Below are 19,746 nucleotides of genomic sequence, written 5' to 3'. Positions count from 1 at the left end.
GGGTAGTCTAAAAGAAAGGTATGTAGTATATCTTTATACGTGCCAGAAATGATCCCTTTAGTGCTTCCTCCGCCCTTACACACATACTCCAGTACCAGGTCAGTCTGTATGTCCACACTTTGTTTAGCCGCTTGGGCTGCAATCGCATGTTTTAATTGGCTGTAGTGAAGCCAGCCAGACGCCGGTAACTGAAACTCACTCTGTAACTGTGGGAACGATTTCACAATTCCTCCGTCCAATATCTGATGCATGTATATTACACCCTTGCGTCTCCACTCCTCAATATTCCCCATTTTCTGAATCTCCGGGAGATTACTGTTATCCCAGATAGGTGTAAACTTAGTTAACCGGGTCACCCCTCTCACCCTTTTCAGCCTATCCCAGGTCTTATTTATAAGTGCCATTGTAGGAGATGTTCTACCCAGGAGCCCCACCGCACCATCCTCTAGTCCCATTACCAATGGACTTCTACCCACTATGTATTCCAGTACTTCTTTAATGCCCCCATCTTTCTCTCGATCAGACCAACCCCTGAGGTGTTGACATTGCGCCGCTATATAATACAATTCCGGATTTGGGATTGCTAGACCCCCCTCATCCTTCGGCCTTTGTAAAGTCTCTAATCGCACCCTAGGCTGCTTTTTACCCCACACCAGGTCCCTAAACAGCGAGTTTATCCCTTTAAATCTTTTCCTGGAAATACAAACAGGGGCATTGTGCAGTATGTATAGGAGTTTAGGCATTACTACCATCTTTAGCAAATTAACCCTTCCAACAACTGACAAATGTAGCTTGTTCCAGGCATCCACCTTGGCTCTCAATTTTTTAAGGAGAGGCCATAAGTTCACCTGTATGTATTTTTCTACTGGCAGAGATATCTGGATACCTAGATATTTAAATTCGTCCACATTCTTCAATTTGTTAGCCCCAGTATCCTCATTTGTCCAGGCTACTTCCCCATCCACTTTAAAGAGGCTCGATTTAGACCAATTAATGGTCAGTCCCGAAACTTCTCCAAATTTCTCTATTATCTGCATGGCATGATCCAATGAGGCTGATGGATCCCCCAAGAAAAGTAATAAATCGTCAGCATAAAGAGCTATTTTCTCCTCTAAATGCCCATACTTAAATCCATGGATCTCCTTTGTTTTCCTAATGGCCGCCGCCAGAGGCTCTATTGCAATAGCAAATAGGAGCGGCGATAGTGGGCAGCCCTGTCTCGTTCCCCGGTGCAACTCAAACGCTGAGGAGGTCATACCGTTAACTCTAACTTTAGCAGTAGGCCTATTATACAACAGCTGCACCCACTTTACAAACCGTGGGCCAAAACCCATATGCTGCAACACTTTCCACAGATACCCCCACTCAACACTATCGAACGCTTTCTGGGCATCTAGCGAAGCGATCACCCTCCGGCCAGGGTTGTCAGGCGGCAACTGTAGATTAAGATATAATCTCCTGATATTAGCAGCTGTCGACCTATTGGCCATGAACCCTGATTGGTCCATATGGATTAGGTTAGATATAACTCCAGTCAGCCGGTTTGACAACACCTTAGCCAGAAGCTTCACGTCCGCTGTTAATAACGAGATGGGTCTATATGAGTCTGGAAGCCTCGGATTTTTATCCTCCTTAGGAATTACTACTATTATTGCTTCTCTCATAGATTCAGGCAATATACCTTCCCCCTCCGCCACCTCAAAGACTTTCAATAGTTTGGGTAATAGGATTTCTTCTAACTGTTTATAAATTTCAACTGGTAGCCCGTCTGCTCCCGGTGCCTTGTCATTGCTCATGCCATGCAGAGCGTCCTCCAGTTCATCAATAGTAATAGGTGACTCCAGTTTATCTCTATCCGCCACAGACAACACCGGAAGCTCACCTCGCTCAAGAAATGAGTCCACCTCTTCCACCCTCATCTCTCCAATAGAAGAATATAGCGTGCGATAGAAATCTTTAAAGACCCCAAGGATCTCCTCAACCTCAGTGACCTGTGTCCCCTCCACCGTGTCCATACCATGCACAAATGAACTACTCCTTTGAGCTGCAGCTATGACCGATAATAGATGACCAACCTTTTCCCCCTCCTCATAAAAATGCAATTTTTGGAATGCCTGCTTCCTTACCGCCTTCTCCAAAAGCATCTTATTAACCTGTTCATGCGCCTGCCTAAGATTTTGCTTCGCATCCGTAGTAGTACTCCGGATTGCTTCCAGCTCTGCCTTATCTAAGGCCTCCAGGCTATCTTTCTCATCCTGCCTCGTCTGTGTTTTACGTTTACAGATATCCCTGAACAGGAGCCCCCTGAGGTATGCCTTCATCGCATCCCATATCACCAGCGGACCAGTGCTACCCTCGTTGTGGATAAAGAAATCCCCAAGATCCCGTTCTATATTCCCCATATTAATATGACGGATCCATGCTGGATGAAGCTTCCACTCTCCCCTCCTTCCCCCTGTCAGGGTCCCCCGTCGTATGGATACTAGAATTGGGCTATGATCTGAAATCACTCTTGTCAGATATTGCACGTCGCTTATCATTGCATCCATCAGATCACTAGCTAGAGCCATGTCAATACGGGATAGAGTGTTATGTGAAGCCGAATAACAAGAGAAGCAGGATACCCTCCCATTCCTCACTCGCCAGGCATCCACCATTCCAAGTTCCCCAATAAGAGTGCCAAACGAAGTCATACAACTATCCTGGATACCTGGAGGTCTATTACTCCTATCCCAGTACAGATCTATCACATTATTGAAGTCCCCCACCAGTAAAAAAGGGATTATTCCCCCCTTCTCAGAGAACTCCCTTATCTCCCTTAGTTTGGTGCACTTATATGGAGGTGGTATATATATTGCAGCTATACACATGAGTCTGCCAAATATTTTACACTTGACGGCCACACACTGTCCCTCTTTATCCACATACACTTCTATCTCTTCATATTGCACAGAGCTATGGATCAGCAGTGATACACCCCTTGCATAGTTGGAAAAGGTGGAGTGATAGGCCTTCTGCACCCATCTCCTATTTAAAACATGTGTTGTCTCCTTTGTTAGATGCGTTTCTAGTAGACATATTACTGACGGGTTCTGGTCTTGAACATATTTAATTAATGCCGCTCTCCTAGACCTATCTGATAACCCTCTAATATTCCAACTCAACACCTTAATTCTATCCCCCATTATCCCACCCAGCAAAACCATCAAACCTTGTAGTATCTCCCCATGCTGCCTCTACCCTACCCCTTTCCCCCCTCCCCCCCTGCTCCCCTCCCCTCCTACTCCCCACCACTTCGTGTTTTCGAGTACTCCCGTGAAGCATCGGGTTTTCCAAACCTGGTCCATAATCCCTACTAAATTCCCCCCTACCTCCCTCGCCTTCCCCTCTTAGATACATTTTAAAACTCGTCCCTTTTCCAACAATTCTCCACTCCCCCCCTTTCTATGTATAATCATATTCCACTCAACCAATATAACAGTAAAATGGCGAACAGTAATTAAACTGGAATCTCAAATTGTAAATACCACCACCGCGCCTAATTAGGCAGTCCCCATGTCCTGCGAAGCTCACATCAAACCCTTCGCATTCCCCCTGCATACTACCTCAATCCCAAAGGGAAGGAGGAAAAAAAAGAAAAAACAAGAAGGGTCCCCTGTAAGCTCCTAAGGATGTTGTAGAGCCTCAGCCGGCCTTCTCCAACACACTGCAGCTTCAGACAGTCAGCTCATTCCTTCAAACGGATCCGCTTTTCGTTTGCGTCCAACCACTGCATGGCTTCCTCTGGAGTTGTAAAAAAGTGCACCCGCTCCAACGCCGTCACTCTTAGCTTTGCCGGGAACATCATTGAGTATTGCACCCCCATCTCTCGCAGGCGCCTCTTTACTCCTGTAAAAGTCATACGTAGCTTTTGAACAGAAATGGAGTAGTCCGGGTATATGGAAATTCCCTGGCCGTCAATCATAAGATCCTCCATGTCTCTTGCCTTTCGCAGTATAGTGTCCCTGTCCCTGTAGTTGAGGAGCTTGGCTAGCATAGTGCGAGGGCCCCTGCCTGCTGGTTGTGGCTGCATCGGGACTCTGTGTGCACGTTCCACGGCATAGAGCTTAGATAAGACATTAGCACCCATTTTCCCCCTGAGCCAGTCTTCTACATATTCAGTGGGGTTTCTTCCTTCCGCTTTCTCAGGGATGCCGACAATTCGGATGTTATTTCTTCTAGAGCGGTTCTCTAAATCATCATTTTTTGCCATGATTTCAGCTATCTGCTGTGCAAATGTTTTTTTCAGACTTTTGTAGTTTTGTAATATGATCCTCTGTTATCCCCACTCTCTCCTCTACAGCCGTTGTTCTCAGATCGGCTTTCTTGAGGTCTTTCTTGATGTCAGCAACCTCTGCCTGTAATCCCTTAACTTGCTTCGTCAGGGTAGTCAGAGCTGTTTTACAAAAAGACACCACTGCAAAAATGTCCTTTAAAGTGGGGTTTTCTGGAGCCTCCTGTGCACTATGTGCTTTCTCCACTTCTCCTGTCTTATCTTGCTGCTTTTCACCATCCCCCATCTCATCAGAGCTGGCATTGTCTTCTCCCTCCTCACCTCTGTTATCTGTATGCTGAAGTGATTTCTCTGAAGTCCGGGCAAATTTCTCCAGCCTTGCCGCGACCTGCATCCTCTCCTGACAGGCTGCATTAACTTTCTCAGCTTCCTGCCTTATCATGGCACCATCTTGAGAGCTGGGGACTTTCCCGCCTCCATTATCTTTTTGCCTGTGACGGACCATGGCACCTCTCTGCATCCACCAGACTCACCCCAGACAAGTCCTCACCACCTTATCTTCCTGACAGCCGGCTGAGGCAGTGATAACAGCGGTATTCAGGGATTTATCAAGGGAGTTTGCAGGAGAGCTCCACAAACACGTCTCTTCACATTGCCGTCCAGGCCACGCCCTCCGTATATCTCTATGTGTGGGTAGCCCCACAAAAAAAATAATCTCTTGGATATCAGACAGATAAAATCCTTTAGTTTTTTTTATTACAACAATTATCCTTTGTAAAGGAATCAGTTTTATAACATAAAAAGCCCAATTTCTGCTGTGGCCACTCCTGATTCATGAAGAGGTAAATGCCTCCTCATGAATCTGGAGCGTTTGGCGAGTGGCATGTGCCTCCTTGTATCATGCTAGAAATATTACTCCCATCAGACACTGGAGTGAGATTTCTGGCATAGGGAACACCACAGCTCGTCATGAATTAAAGGAGCTGTGCTGTCACGCCCCCGTCCTACCCAAACTCTGCCAATTTCAAAATGAAAATGCCAAATCTTGGCACAACTTTCCAAAGTTTTGTGAGTTTTTTTTGGCATAAAAGCTTTGATAATTTGGGAACAGAGCGTCTTAACAACTTCCACATATCTAGGATGAAGTGTGAATAGATTTTCCCCTCACTATTTTGGTGTGAAATGTCTATAGCTCTGCGCCAACGCCAGAGGTTCTGAGGCAAAATCATCACATCTAGACAATAGAGAAAGCTAGGCATGAAGAATATATATTTACAAGCATTTATTAACAAAACAACAAGTTTTGAAATGCAATTATATACAATGTGATATACTTCAGAGTTCCTATCTCCAATCTGGGGCTGCGCTTTTTAGTAAATAAAGCAGTGGGCAACCTGAGATTAGTGAATTATCTAAATATAATCCAGTATCAAAATCTTTCACAAATATTCCTAAAGGCTCTCATAAAGGCTAACAGTGTGCCAGCTAAAAAAGAAAATGAATATTCACTGCTCCCCACGCCATAATCCCGCCCACCTCTAGGCAATGAAGCCAGCCCCAACCAAGAAGTAGGCGGTATTATTAGCATGGGGAGCAGCGAATATTCACTCTGTTTAATATCGGGTACACATGATTACGAAGCCGCCCGATTACTGCTATGACTGGGCGATCACGTGTGTCTACTATTAGACATTGAATATTCACTGCTCCCCAAACCCATAATCCCGGCTGTGGGGAGCAGTGAATATTCTGGCAGCTTACTGAAAGAAAATGTCCGTAGACCTTGAGAGCTAAGAAGACGTTGTAGACAATCCGTTCCAAGCAAAGACTGAAGTTTATTCCGAGATAGCAACAGAGCAGATAAGACAGGTTATGCGGCAGGATGACACACGCAGGTGTCTTGCAAAACAGCAGAATTAGCAACAGATGAAGAAGTGTCCCCCGAAAGGCGTGTGGGGATTTTATACATGTTACACAAAGGAAAGCTCATACTGCAGAGAAAGGCGTATACGTTGGAGAACAAAGAATATAATGATACATCATAACATTATTTACGAGCATTGCGGTAAACACTATTGGATTCCTATGGGCCTCCATGATACTTTTCACTAGTTCAGCCGTGTCGTCATTGCTGACATTTCTGATCCCTGAAGGCGCCTCTACTTCACATAACTCTTCACACACTGACAACTCTATTGACAACTTAATTTCTTTATCAATTCAATATACCTGCTATTCATGACGACATATCACCATCTATCAACTGACGCAATTGTATTCTTCTATTCAATTTAACCTTTTTTGGACCTTTTCTTATACTTGCTAATTACACTGATGTCATCTCTATCTTTTCTCTGGGGGGAGAACTCTAGCCAGTGCATCTCATTAGCTGCAAAGTTAGTTTGCTCAAGTCTTCCCAAGATGGCTGTTAGATACAACATGGCTGCTCAGCACATTATGGCTGACTATTCTGTAACACTTACGTCTGCGTGTAACTGGGGGCACATGGCAGTAATGTCATGCGTTGCGCCGCTTACATGCTGAAGTCACTTGCCAGCATCAGAAGAGAACACCGTGCACCGGAAAAGCAGAGGGATGGGGAGTATAATCATTTCTTTTCTTATGTGTGCAGTGTGATGGGGAAATATATACCAGCATGGGCCCAAGATGAGGGCTATATATACAAGAATGGGGACATATATACTAGGACAAGAATCATATATACCAGGATGGGGATCATATATACCAGGATGGGATAAAGATGGGCATCATATATACCAGGATGGATAAACAGTATACACAAGGATGGGAGACACATCAACAGTACCTGGAAGGGGCCCAGGATGGGTGACATCAGTAAAGAATTGGGGGATTTTATCCCAGTAACAGTGTCAGCAGCAGATTCCCCCCCCCCATAACAGTGCGTGATGACCACATTTTTTGTGTCAATCCTTTTCCCTATATTCCTCCTTCAAAACCTAGGTATGTCTTATGGTCCAAAAAATCCAATAAGTTTAAAAATAAATAAAATGGTGTTTTTCCTCACAAATTCTTACTTGAGCAATTGTATCTAACTTTTCTTATATAACCCTTTGAATTATAATATATCATGATGGCTTCTCCTGTGTGGCTCATCGGACAACAGGATCTGATTACTCTTAAAAACATTTGGCAAATTCTGAAAGCAAGAATGGCTGGTCCGCTCTGTTGGTTTTCTGATGGTCGGCAAGACTTGATTTACCAGTTAAATATTTCAATTATTCACAACATGAAAAAGGTTCCCTTCCCTGTGCGGCTTCTTCACATGTTTAACAAGACCTGATTTACTAGTAAAACATTGCCCACATTCTGAACATGAAAATGGCTTCTCCCCTGTGTGAATTTTATGATGTCTAACAAGATGTGATTTACTAGTAAAACATTGCCCACATTCTGAACATGAAAATGGCTTCTCCCCTGTGTGAGATCTTTGATGCATAACAAGATATGATTTTGAAATAAAACATTTCCCACATTCTGAACATGAAAATGGCTTCTCTCCTGTGTGAGATCTTTGATGCATAACAAGATCTGATTTCGCAATAAAACTTTTCCCACACTCTAAACATGAAAATGGCTTGTCCCCTGTGTGAATTTTATGATGTCTAACAAGACATGACATCTGACTAAAACATTTTTCACATTCTGAACATGAAAATGGCTTCTCCCCTGTGTGCGATCTTTGATGCTTAACAAAAGCTGATTTCTGGATAAAACATTTTCCACATTCTGAACATGAAAGTGGCTTATCTCCTGTGTGAGATCGTTGATGCTCAACAAGTATTGATTTCCGAATAAAACATTTCCCACACTCTGAACATGAAAATGGTTTCTCCCCTGTGTGAAGTTTCTGATGTCTAACAAGGCATGATTTCTGAAAAAAACATTTCCCACACTCTGAACATGAAAATGGTTTCTCCCCTGTGTGAAGTTTCTGATGTCTAACAAGGCATGATTTCTGAAAAAAACATTTTCCACATTCTGAACATGAAAATGGCTTCTCCCCTGTGTGAATTTTCTGATGTCTGACAAGGCATGATTTCTGAATAAAACATTTCCCACACTGTGAACATGAAAATGGCTTCTCCCCCGTGTGAGATCTTTGATGCATAACAAGATATGATTTTGAAATAAAACATTTCCCACATTCTGAACATGAAAATGGCTTCTCCCCTGTGTGAGATCTTTGATGTATAACAAGCTCTGATTTCGCAATAAAACGTTTCCCACACTCTGAACATGAAAATGGGTTGTCCCCTGTGTGAATTTTATGATGTATAACAAGATGTGATTTCCTGGCAAAACATTTCCTACATTTTAAACATGAAAATGTCTTCTCCCTTGTAGGAACCGTTTCATCCGTTTCATATTCCACATCCCTTCTGTAACTTTTATTCTGCTTACAATTCTGTGATAAATGGGAATTTTGGGCTTGTTTGAAAAACTCAGATGATAGAGCTTTCTGAGGAAGGACTGGATTTATATCTGGGACAACAGCATGCTCTTCATATGTATCATGTTGGATACTTTCATCATCTGTTATAAATTCTGAAGATATTAGATTTCCATCTGAACTCCCAATACAGTCATCTGCTAAAAATAAACACAAAGTTATTAATTTTTAATGATATTATCTTGAAAGTACATTTATTCTTTTAAACCATAACATCAGAAATTAAATTAGGGAAAAAAATATTCTGAATATGTTGTCCAATATCAAGATCTAAAGGCCCCTTTACACGCTACGATTTATCTGACGATATGTCGTCGGGGTCATGGTTTTCATGACGCACTTCTGTCGTCGTTGACGACGTCGTTGCATATGACACCTACGTGCGACTCCGAACGATCTTAAAAATAGCGAAAATCCTTGACATGACGTTCAGTTTCAAAATATTGTTCGCCGTTTGGAATGCAGCAGACATATTGCTACGTTTGACACCCTGCCAACGACGAACAACATCCACATGACCGCCTTGGTCAAACAATATCTCGCTGAACGATGTAGCGTCGTATGTGAGATGGGTACATGTGACCGCTACAAAATGACCTATGAGCGATCTCGGCAAATTGTAGCAATGATCTGGGCGTGTCACATCGCTAACGAGATCGCTAGCGATATCGTGTGTAAAGCAGCCTGAAGAGTTACATCTTTGCTAATTCGGCTGTCCCATTCCTAGCACCAGTTCTCTGGAATGTACTACAGTAAATAATCTGATTGATTGTCACAATGTGACTGCAGGATAATGAGGGATAGGGGGCTCCTATACTGTCCCTCACACTAGGGGACCCTAAGCTATTCCTAACCTCTGGATTACCCCTGAAGATGGAGATGCCGGAGTCTCGTGCATTACTAGTCTCCTGACTAGATCTAATCTGTGATCCCCTAGGGAAGGAAGGGGCAGGATTATGATGGAAATACAGATAAAGACAGATGGGACACATTGCAAACTCACAAAAATAAACAGTGAGAGGCTAAGGAGAAAAGAAAGAGCAGGACGGCAGCAACAAAAATGACAACAAGGGTTAACACTGTGACGCCCTGGCAAAGCCAGGTTGTCACAGAAAGAGTTAATCCTCCTTGGTAACCTGATCCCACACCAGTGCAGCAGGACAAACCACCTCCCCCAGTGTAAGAGCAAAACAGAGCAGGAGGGGAGGGGCTGGAGCAGAGTGTGTGGAGAGAGAGACAGGAGAGGAGCCCGGAGTTGTAGCTCCCGGGCTGATACTGAAGCGTGCTCCAAAAGGGCTGGGACAGGCTGGTAGTGAGGAAGGGACTCTGTGACCGGGGCAGGGTAGTGGCCCGCCGGTGTGGAAGGAGATCCTGGATCACTGCAGGGGAGCGGACTCCCCGTTCCCGGCTGAGGAGGAAAGAGAAAGAGAGTGGAGAGAGAGGCACCTGGCTGCAGGGAAAGAACAGGGGCTACTGCACCGTGTGTTGGACACTAACACCCTCCGTACCGAAGGCTGCAGACTCCGGCAGTTTCTGGTTAATTCCTGACTCTGTGTGAATTTCCTTGCAAAGCGAACTGTGAGTAACAACATCCCCCAGTACAACCGGACGCACAGCTCTCAGACCTTCTCCATTTCCACCCTGCACCACCTCACCGGGGTCCCGGGACACCAACACCCTACCCGTGGAGGGAAATCACCACCTTGCTGCCCACCACCATCCCCGGGATCCATTAACCGGCAGCGGCGGTGCTCCGTTACCTCACCGCACACCACGGGTGGCGTCACGGACTATCTCCCTTACCTAATCCCCTTCTTACTGTGGAGCCTGGGATCACAGACCGGGTCACGCCACCGTGATACTCACAGAAGTGACCCCGTGGCCCGGATCTGAGTACCCCTTGTCCCCGGGCGACACAACACCACAACAGCTCACAGTAATAATGCACAAATGCACAAAAAACACCCATAAACATGGATCACAACACCTCACCAGATCAGTATAGGTAAACTATACATGAAATTCATGAAATAAAAAAAAAAAAAAAGGGCTTCTCTATATTTTTGGTTCCCAGCCGGGTACAAATAGGCAGCTGGGGGTTGGGGGAAGCCCGTAGCTGCCTGCTGTACCTGGCTAGCATACAAAAATATGGCGAAGCCCACTTCATTTTTTTAAAAAAGTTTTCAGGCAAAAACCTTTATAAAAAAAAAATGCTTCCCTGGATTTCTATTGCCAGTGAAAGTAACACCAAGCAGCGGTGGTTAGCAGCCAGTAGCTGCTTGGGTTACCCTTAACAATAGAAAATGCAGCGGGAGCCCACAAACAATGTGATTTTTTTTTTATTTTTTATTTTTAATGAATTGTTTAAAAAAAAAAAAAAAAAAAAATCGACATGGGCTTCGCCCATCGAGCACCAGAGCATTTTACTGCTAAATTCATCCCAAGTAATCAGATGACTGCAGTGTCTGCCAATTACTTGTTCTGTGTCCCCCTGCAACCATTGCTGCGTGTACGGGCTGTGAGGTCAGCGGAGTTCACTCCAGCACTGGAGTCAGCTGATCTGAACTCCAGCCTGCACACGCTGCGATGGATGCAGGGGGACATAGAACAAGTAAGGTCTAAGCCACACGGCGAGAAAAACAGTGCGAGTGGAGTGCGATCAAACATCGCATACCACTCGGACCAATATTAGCCTGTGTGTCAGCACACATGAGCGATTATTTTCTCAGCCCTAATTGGACCGAGAAAACAATCGCAGCATGCTACAACTGTAATGCAAGACTCTCTCTTTTACCCATTCAAGTGTATGTGGTGAGAGAAAAATCGCACTGCACTTGCGGTACATCGGTGGACTACGGAGGAAAGAGGGAGAGAAATCCCTCCCACCCATCCTCAGTGCTGGCCCACCCCTCGAGTGCCGGTCCGCCCCCGCTGCTGAGGTCTGCTCGCAGAGTCGGACCTCAGTCGCAGGGACACACGCATGACACTCAGCTCTGCTGTACTGAGCGTGAGCCGAGTGTAATGCGAGGGGATCGCAGTAATCCCCGTGTGGCCCCAGCCTAATCGGCCGACACTTGAGTCAGCGTATCTGAACTCAGCTGAACTCCTGTACACACAGCCCGCACACGGTCACATGTGACCGGCAGCAGGCAGCGACTGCTGTTAAGGCTACATTCACATGACCGTTCCGTTTTTGCGGGCCACAAAAAACGGTCCTTTTTTTCATGGATGCATCCTAGTGGCATCCGTGTGACATCTGCGTGCCTTCCGTTTTTTTGCGGACCGCAAAAACGGAAGCAGCAAGAAAGATAAATAGATGAGTAGATATAGAGATGAATAGATAAATATAGAGACAGAGGGATAGAGGGATGAATGAATGAATGAATGAATGAATAGAGGGCTGGATAGATAGATAGATAGATAGATAAGAAATACATATATAATGTCTTACCCCCTGCATATTCTAAGCTGGCACCCTTTTGTGACTTTCATGTGGCACTAAGGGGTGCTTAGCCTTGTTTTTAGCCAAAAAATAAATAAATAATAAAAAAAAATGACATGCGGTCCCCCTATCTTTTGTAGCCAGCTAGGGTAAAGCAAACGGCTGCAGCCTGCAGACCACAGCTGGCAGCTTCACCTTGGCTGGTAATCCAAAACAGAGGGCACCCCACGCTGTTATTTTAAATTAAATAAATAATAATTTAAAACAAAAAACACGGGGTCCCCCAAAATTGGATCACCAGCCAAGGTAAAGCGGACAGCTGTGGTCTGGTATTCTCAGACTAGGGAGGTTCACAGTTATTGGACACTCCCCAGCCTAAAAATAGCAGGCTGCAGCCGCCCCAGAAGTAGCGCATCCATTAAATGTGCCAGTCCTGGTGCTTCGCGCCATCTCATCCTGTTGCCTTGGTGCGGTGGCAAACGGGGCAATATATGGGGTTAATACCAGATGTGTAATGTCACCTGGCATCAAGCCCTGGAGTTAGTGATGTCAGGCGTGTATCAGATATCCGACATCACCAACCCAGGCAGTAATAAAAAAAAAAAGACAACAAACACATTTTTATTTGAAAAAACACTCCCCAACACATTCCCTCTTTCACCAATTTATTAGAAAGAAAAACAAATCCAGGTCTGGTGTAATACTGTTATGTCCGGGTGGTGGAAACACTGGACCGTACACCGGGTTCCCCTGGTGAGGCAGCCAGGCCGGTCACCCCGCCAAAGGGTCTTGATGCACGGCAGCCGAAGCACTATTGGTAGCAAGCCAGTCCGTAGGAGATCTGGAAAGTAGATGTCGCTGAGAACACGGAGTTCTAGACGGTAGTCCAGGTGACGAGGCTCAGGGTCCGAGGCCAGTTTGAAGGGTCAGACTGAATCCGGAACCTGCTGAGCGAGGAGATGGGTCACCAAACGGAGCCAGGGACTGGAGACTGGCGGAGCTGCAGAGGTGGTGGAACTTCCGCCGAAGTCACCGTCAGTAGTACTGGAACGGACGTGGTCAGGACCAGCTGGCGTGGCAGGACAGGCTCTGCGAGACAGACAGGGGTTAATACTGGACACAGCAATACGGGGACCTGAACTCCTAGCTTACTAAACACGTAGAACAGGCCCCGCCCACCAGGAAAGAGAATCCTAATATACCCTGTACCTGTCTATGCAATTTCCTGTTTCTGGGTGCTGGCCCTTTAAGAGAGGGTCAATGACCGCGCGCGCGCCCTAATGTGCATGCGCGAGGCCCGTGTGCCAGAAGCCAGTCCAGGGAGCGGTGCAGAGGAAGCAGGAGTGCCCGGGTGAGTGTCCCACGTCGCAGAGGGGCACCGGGAGCGGGAAGCAGGACACATGGAGGGCGCAGGCGAGGAAGAAGAGGCCGGGACCGGAGTGGTGAGCAGGGAACGCCGCCGGGAACCGGGGAGCGGACCAGGGGGACCGGAGAGCGGGGCACGGGGACTGGGAAGCGTGACAGTACCCCCCCCCCCCACCTCCCCGCAACCGGGACAGGAAGGCACGAATCAGAGGAGTGCCAACATTCTCCCGGGGCTCCCAGGACCTATCCTCGGGACCATAACCCGCCCAGTCCACCAGGAAGTATTGCCGACCTCGCACGGTCTTCATGGCCACGATATCCCTTACCACATAGATGTCATCGTCAGCGATGGGAGGAGGAGCAGTATCGGCACCAGCGGAGAAGGGACCAAGGACAACAGGCTTGAGCAAGGAGACATGGAAGGAGTTGGGTATCCGCATCGTGGCCGGGAGCTGCAGCTTGTAGGAGACAGCATTAATCTTGCTGATGACTTTAAACGGCCCGATGTAACGAGGACCCAACTTGTACGATGGCAACTTCAATCGGACATATCTGGATGCAAGCCAGACCAGATCACCTGGGGAGAAACACGGGGGATCCAGGCGCCTCTTGTCCGCATGTCTCTTCATCCGCAAAGAAGCACGCTCTAGGGAAGTCTTGACAGAGTTCCATATAGCTGAGAAGTCCTGGACCAGAGCATCTGCCGCAGGGACATCGGAAGCCGAGGATACTGGCAGCGGAACAGAAGGCTGAAGTCCGTAAACGACCTGGAAGGGAGAGCTGGAGGTGGACTCGCTGATGTGTTGGTTGTGGGAGACTTCAGCCCAAGGAAGGAGCGTGGACCAATCGTCGTGATGGATGTTGACGTAGTGGCGCAGGAAGGAAGTCAGGATCTGATTGACCCGTTCCACTTGGCCATTCGACTGAGGGTGGTAGGCCGAAGAAAAGTCCAAGGATACTCCCAGATGTTTGCAGAGAGCCCTCCAGAAGCGCGAGGTAAACTGAGTTCCTCTGTTGGACACAATGTGAGCAGGAAAGCAATGCAATCGGAATATGTGTTGTATGAAGGAGTCAGCTAGCTACTGGGCAGAGGGCAGCCCGGCCATGGGAACGAAGTGAGCCATCTTCGAGAAACGGTCCACCACAACCCATATGACCGTGTGTCCAGAGGACAAGGGTAAGTCCGTAATGAAGTCCATTGCAATATGTTGCCACGGAACGGAAGGAATGGGCAGAGGCAGAAGACGTCCATATGGTAGGTGCTTGGGTGTCTTGTTCCGATGCACAGGATGGACAGGCTGAGACGAAGGTTGCGACGTCTTTACGGAGGGACGGCCACCAATAGTGACGGACAATCATACTCCAAGTCTTCTTCTGACCAGCATGGCCGGCGATCTTCGAGGCATGACCCCAGTGCAGGACTCTCTGTCTGTCAGTATCTGAGACATAGGTCTTCCCTGGGGGTATCTGAGGCAGAGCGACAGGAGCCACCGGAATAACTTTACTGGGGCTGATGATGGGCTGGAACGTCTCGTCCTCCTGCTCCACGGGCACGAAGGACCTAGACAAGGCGTCTGCCCGCACGTTCTTATCCGCGGGCCGAAAATGGAGTTGGAAATCAAATCGAGCAAAAAACAAGGACCAGCGGGCTTGTCGCGGGTTCAGTCTTTGGGCTGACCATAGGTACTCCAGATTCTTGTGGTCTGTGTAGATGATCACGGGGTATACTGCTCCCTCCAAGAGGTAGCGCCATTCCTCCAAGGCCAGCTTGATGGCCAGTAACTCCCGATCACCGATGGTGTAGTTGCGTTCGGGTGCCGAGAAGCTCTTGGAGAAGAATCCGCAAGTGACCATCTTCCCGGTGGAGGATTTCTGCATCAACACTGCCCCGGCCCCTGAGGAGGAGGCATCCACCTCCAAGGTGAACTGTCGGTTCAATTCAGGGCGATGGAGAACCGGGGAAGAAGCAAACGCCTGTTTCAAAGAGCAGAACGCGGCATCGGCCGCCGGTGGCCAGTCCTTAGGATTAGCTCCCTTCTTAGTCAAGGCAGAGAGAGGCGCAGTCAGGGCAGAGAAGTGCGGGATGAATTGACGATAATAGTTTGCAAAGCCGAGGAAGCGTTGGATGGCCTTCAGTCCGGAAGGAGGCCAGTTGAGGATGGAAGACACTTTCTCTGGGTCCATCTGCAGGCCAGTGTCAGAGATTACATAACCCAGGAAGGGAAGAGACGACTTTTCAAAGACGCACTTCTCGTACTTGGCGTACAGACGGTTCTCTCTGAGCCTTTGGAGTACTAGCTGAACGTTCTCTCTGTGGGTCTGTAGGTCCGGAGAGAAGACCAGGATGTCGTCCAGATACACCACGACACAGACATAGAGGAGGTCTCTGAACACGTTGTTCACCAGTTCTTGGAAGACTGCCGGAGCATTACACAGACCAAAGGGCATGACACAATACTCGTAGTGCCCATCCCGAGTGTTGAATGCGGTCTTCCATTCGTCTCCAGAGCGAATGCGAACCAGGTTATATGCCCCACGGAGGTCCAACTTGGTGAATACACGAGCTCCTCGGAGCCGATCGAATAGTTCGGGGATGAGTGGCAGAGGGTATTTGTTTTTTACGGTGATCTGGTTTAATCCCCGGTAGTCAATGCAAGGGTGCAGATCACCTTCCTTCTTCTTGACGAAGAAAAAACCTGCTCCGGCAGGGGACGAGGATCTCCGAATGAACCCCTTTGCCAGGCTCTCGGTGATATAGGCAGACATGGCCCGTGTTTCAGCAGGGGACAAAGGGTATATCCTACCTCTAGGAGGCGTAGTTCCCGGCAGTAAGTCGATGGCACAGTCGTAGGGATGATGAGGCGGCAGTACCTCTGACTCCTTTTTATCAAACACGTCCGTGAAGGACCAGTAAGCAGAAGGCAGTCCTGGTAGAGACTCTGGAACCGGAGGTCGTCGGATGGGCTGTATGGATTTCAGGCATCTCTCGTGACACGAGGAGCCCCATCGGGTAATTTCACCTGTACTCCAGCTGACCGACGGTTCGTGTGCCCGTAACCATGGGAGTCCCAGCAGGATCTGATGAGACATGCGCGGGAGGACGTAGAAGGTGATATTTTCGGTGTGCAGGGCACCGATCCGTAATTCCACAGGCTTGGTGATCAACGAGACGGTGTCAGAGAGAGGTCTCCCATTGACAGAGGCGATCACCAGCGGTTTTTCTAGTGTGAGAACTGGCACCTGGTACTTATCCACCGTGGCTTGCTGGATGAAGTTGCCTGCTGCTCCGGAATCGAGATATGCCTCTGCCGTGAACCGGGTCTCTTCTGTAGTCACTTGAACAGTCCATGTGACGGAGTCTGAGAGAGTCCCAGCACCTAGGGTGGCCTCTCCTACCAAGCCTAGGCTTTGGAGTTTCCCGGCTTCTCAGGACAGGAACGTAGCAGGTGTGTGCCATCTCCGCAGTAGAAGCAGAGACCCTTTGCTAGTCGTTCTGCTCTGCGTTGCTCAGACTGCCTCAGGCGGTCAATCTGCATGGGCTCGTAGGTAGAAGCGCCAGGTGACGCTGACTGGGGAGCGATGGACTTCAGTGGTGGGGAGGAGTGCCGTATCGGACGCCTCTCGCGGGACACCTCTTTGGATCGTTCCTGAAAGCGAAGATCCACTCGGGTCGCTAGAGCGATCAGGGCATCCAGGGTGGAAGGCACGTCACGACCAGCCAGCTCATCTTTAAAACGGCCCGAGAGTCCCTCCCAGAAGGCGGCGGTTAGGGCCTCATTTTTCCACCCTAATTCTGAGGCCAAGTTGCGGAAGCGGATAGCATATTGACCCACCGTCAAAGTCCCCTGACGTAGCCTGAGGAGCGATGAGGCGGAAGCGGAGGCGCGTCCGGGCTCGTCAAAGGTGATACGAAAAGCCTGCAGGAATTCCTGGTTGTTGGTGGTTACCGGATCCTCCTTCTCCCATAAAGGGTTCATCCAGGCCAGTGCTTCTCCCTCCAGATGGGACATCACAAACGCCACCTTGGCTTGGTCGGAGGCAAACAGGTGTGGAAGCAGCTTAAAGTGGAGGGAGCACTGATTCAAGAATCCTCTGCAGGTCTTAGGATCTCCGGCATATCGGGGTGGAGAGGCCAAGCGGAGTTTAGAAGTGTCCGAGGAAGCCGCCACGGGAACAGCGGCCGTGGACTGAGCTGTAGAAGCCTGAGATGCCAGGGACGTGGCTGTTGCTTGCAGCGTGTTCAGGCGAGCATCCACCGAGGACATGAAGGCCAGCATGCGGGACTGGGTCTCGCGCTGTCGGCCGAGTTCCTGCTACAAGTTGCCCAGCTGGGCCGCTAGTGCTTCGGCGGGATCCATGGCCTGTTCTAGTTGTTATGTCCGGGTGGTGGAAACACTGGACCGTACACCGGGTTCCCCTGGTGTGGCAGCCAGGCCGGTCACCCCGCCAAAGGGTCTTGATGCACGGCAGCCGAAGCACTATTGGTAGCAAGCCAGTCCGTAGGAGAGCTGGAAAGTAGATGTCGCTGAGAACACGGAGTTCTAGACGATAGTCCGGGTGACGAGGCTCAGGGTCCGAGGCCGGGTTGAAGGGTCAGACTGAATCCGGAACCTGCTGAGCGAGGAGACGGGTCACCAAACGGAGCCAGGGACTGGAGACTGGCGGAGCTGCAGAGGTGGTGGAACTTCCGCCGAAGTCACCGTCAGTAGTACTGGAACGGACGTGGTCAGGACCAGCTGGCGTGGCAGGACAGGCTCTGCGAGACAGACAGGGGTTAATACTGGACACAGCAATACGGGGACCTGAACTCCTAGCTTACTAAACACGTAGAACAGGCCCCGCCCACCAGGAAAGAGAATCCTAATATACCCTGTACCTGTCTATGCAATTTCCTGTTTCTGGGTGCTGGCCCTTTAAGAGAGGGTCAATGACCGCGCGCGCCCTTATGCGCATGCGCGAGGCCCGTGTGCCAGAAGCCAGTCCAGGGAGCGGTGCAGAGGAAGCAGGAGTGCCCGGGTGAGTGTCCCACGTCGCAGAGGGGCGCCGGGAGCAGGACACATGAAGGGCGCAGGCGAGGAAGAAGAGGCCGGGACCGGAGTGGTGAGCAGGGAACGCCGCCGGGAACCGGGGAGCGGACCAGGGGGACCGGAGAGCGGGGCAAGGGGACCGGGAAGCGTGACAAATACAAGGGGGTCCCACGATGATCCATACCATAGTCAATGTCCCAGTCAATGAAGAACAGAATGTTCCCCATTGGCTGGGAGAGCCGTGCAGTGACCTGAGCTAACATCAATAGGTCAGCCCAGGTCACTGCAGGGCATGACGAGTGCTGCTATCAGGAGGTTAGCGAGGTATATTACCTGCGATGATCGCTGAACTCCTGACAGCAGCGCTGTCACCGAGTTCAATGACCGCCGCCTTCACAAACCAAGTATCGCGAGCGGCCCGTGACGTCACCACTAGTCACAGTCTCGGGTTGATAGCGAGAGGTGATGTGACAAGCGGCGGGCATAGAAGGCAGCGACGACCGCTGACGTCAGGAAGGCAGGACTTCATCACCGTAGGTAATGAACTTACTAACCTCTTGACGGTAGCGCTGGTCATCCCCGAGGCTGCTGACACTGCAGTGCGGGCCGCTGCTGACACTGCTGAGCGGGCAGCCGCGGGGCTGGGGCTGGAGCGGGACACTGACTGCACGGGCACCCAACGGAAGTCACACGGAAGTGCTTCCGTGTTGATTCCGGGAATTTTGCGGACCCATTGACTTGTATTGAGTCACGGTTCGTTATTACGGAACAGAATAGGACATGCTCCATAATAACGGAGCGGACATACGGCATCCGATGTGTTTTTTTTTTTGTAGGATCGGATGCACATGGAAGTGCTACCGTGTACCATCCGATCCTACACAAAAGACATTGAAAAGATGGTCCTGTCTGTGGGTCCGCAAAAAAACATAAACTGACCAGGACAAACGGAACGGTCATGTGAATGAGCCCACCTGCAGCTATTGCAGCGTGTGCGGGCTGTGAGATCAGGAGTCAGCTGACTCCAGCGCCGGCCGATAAATTCTGTGTCCCGCTGCAGAAGGATCCGGTAAAATAACGGTTGCATGCGCTGCACATTTAATCCACAGGATCCGGTCACATGCGGTTTGCGGATGATACGGACGAC

General features: G+C 48.9%; 1 protein-coding gene across 1 annotated transcript in view; it reads right to left on the bottom strand.

Annotated features, from left to right (window-relative positions):
* LOC142259228 (uncharacterized) overlaps positions 1–19,746 on the bottom strand; it is a 138,828-nt gene that overhangs the window by 97,218 nt on the left and 21,864 nt on the right. Inside the window, 2 exon segments of the mRNA XM_075331718.1 lie at positions 4,521–4,541; positions 7,578–8,905. Of these exon segments, the coding sequence (XP_075187833.1) occupies positions 4,521–4,541; positions 7,578–8,905 (1,349 nt within the window).

Source organism: Anomaloglossus baeobatrachus (assembly GCF_048569485.1).
Source record: "Anomaloglossus baeobatrachus isolate aAnoBae1 chromosome 5 unlocalized genomic scaffold, aAnoBae1.hap1 SUPER_5_unloc_4, whole genome shotgun sequence".
NCBI lineage: Eukaryota > Metazoa > Chordata > Amphibia > Anura > Aromobatidae > Anomaloglossus > Anomaloglossus baeobatrachus.
This window is presented reverse-complemented; position numbering and strand designations above follow the sequence as displayed.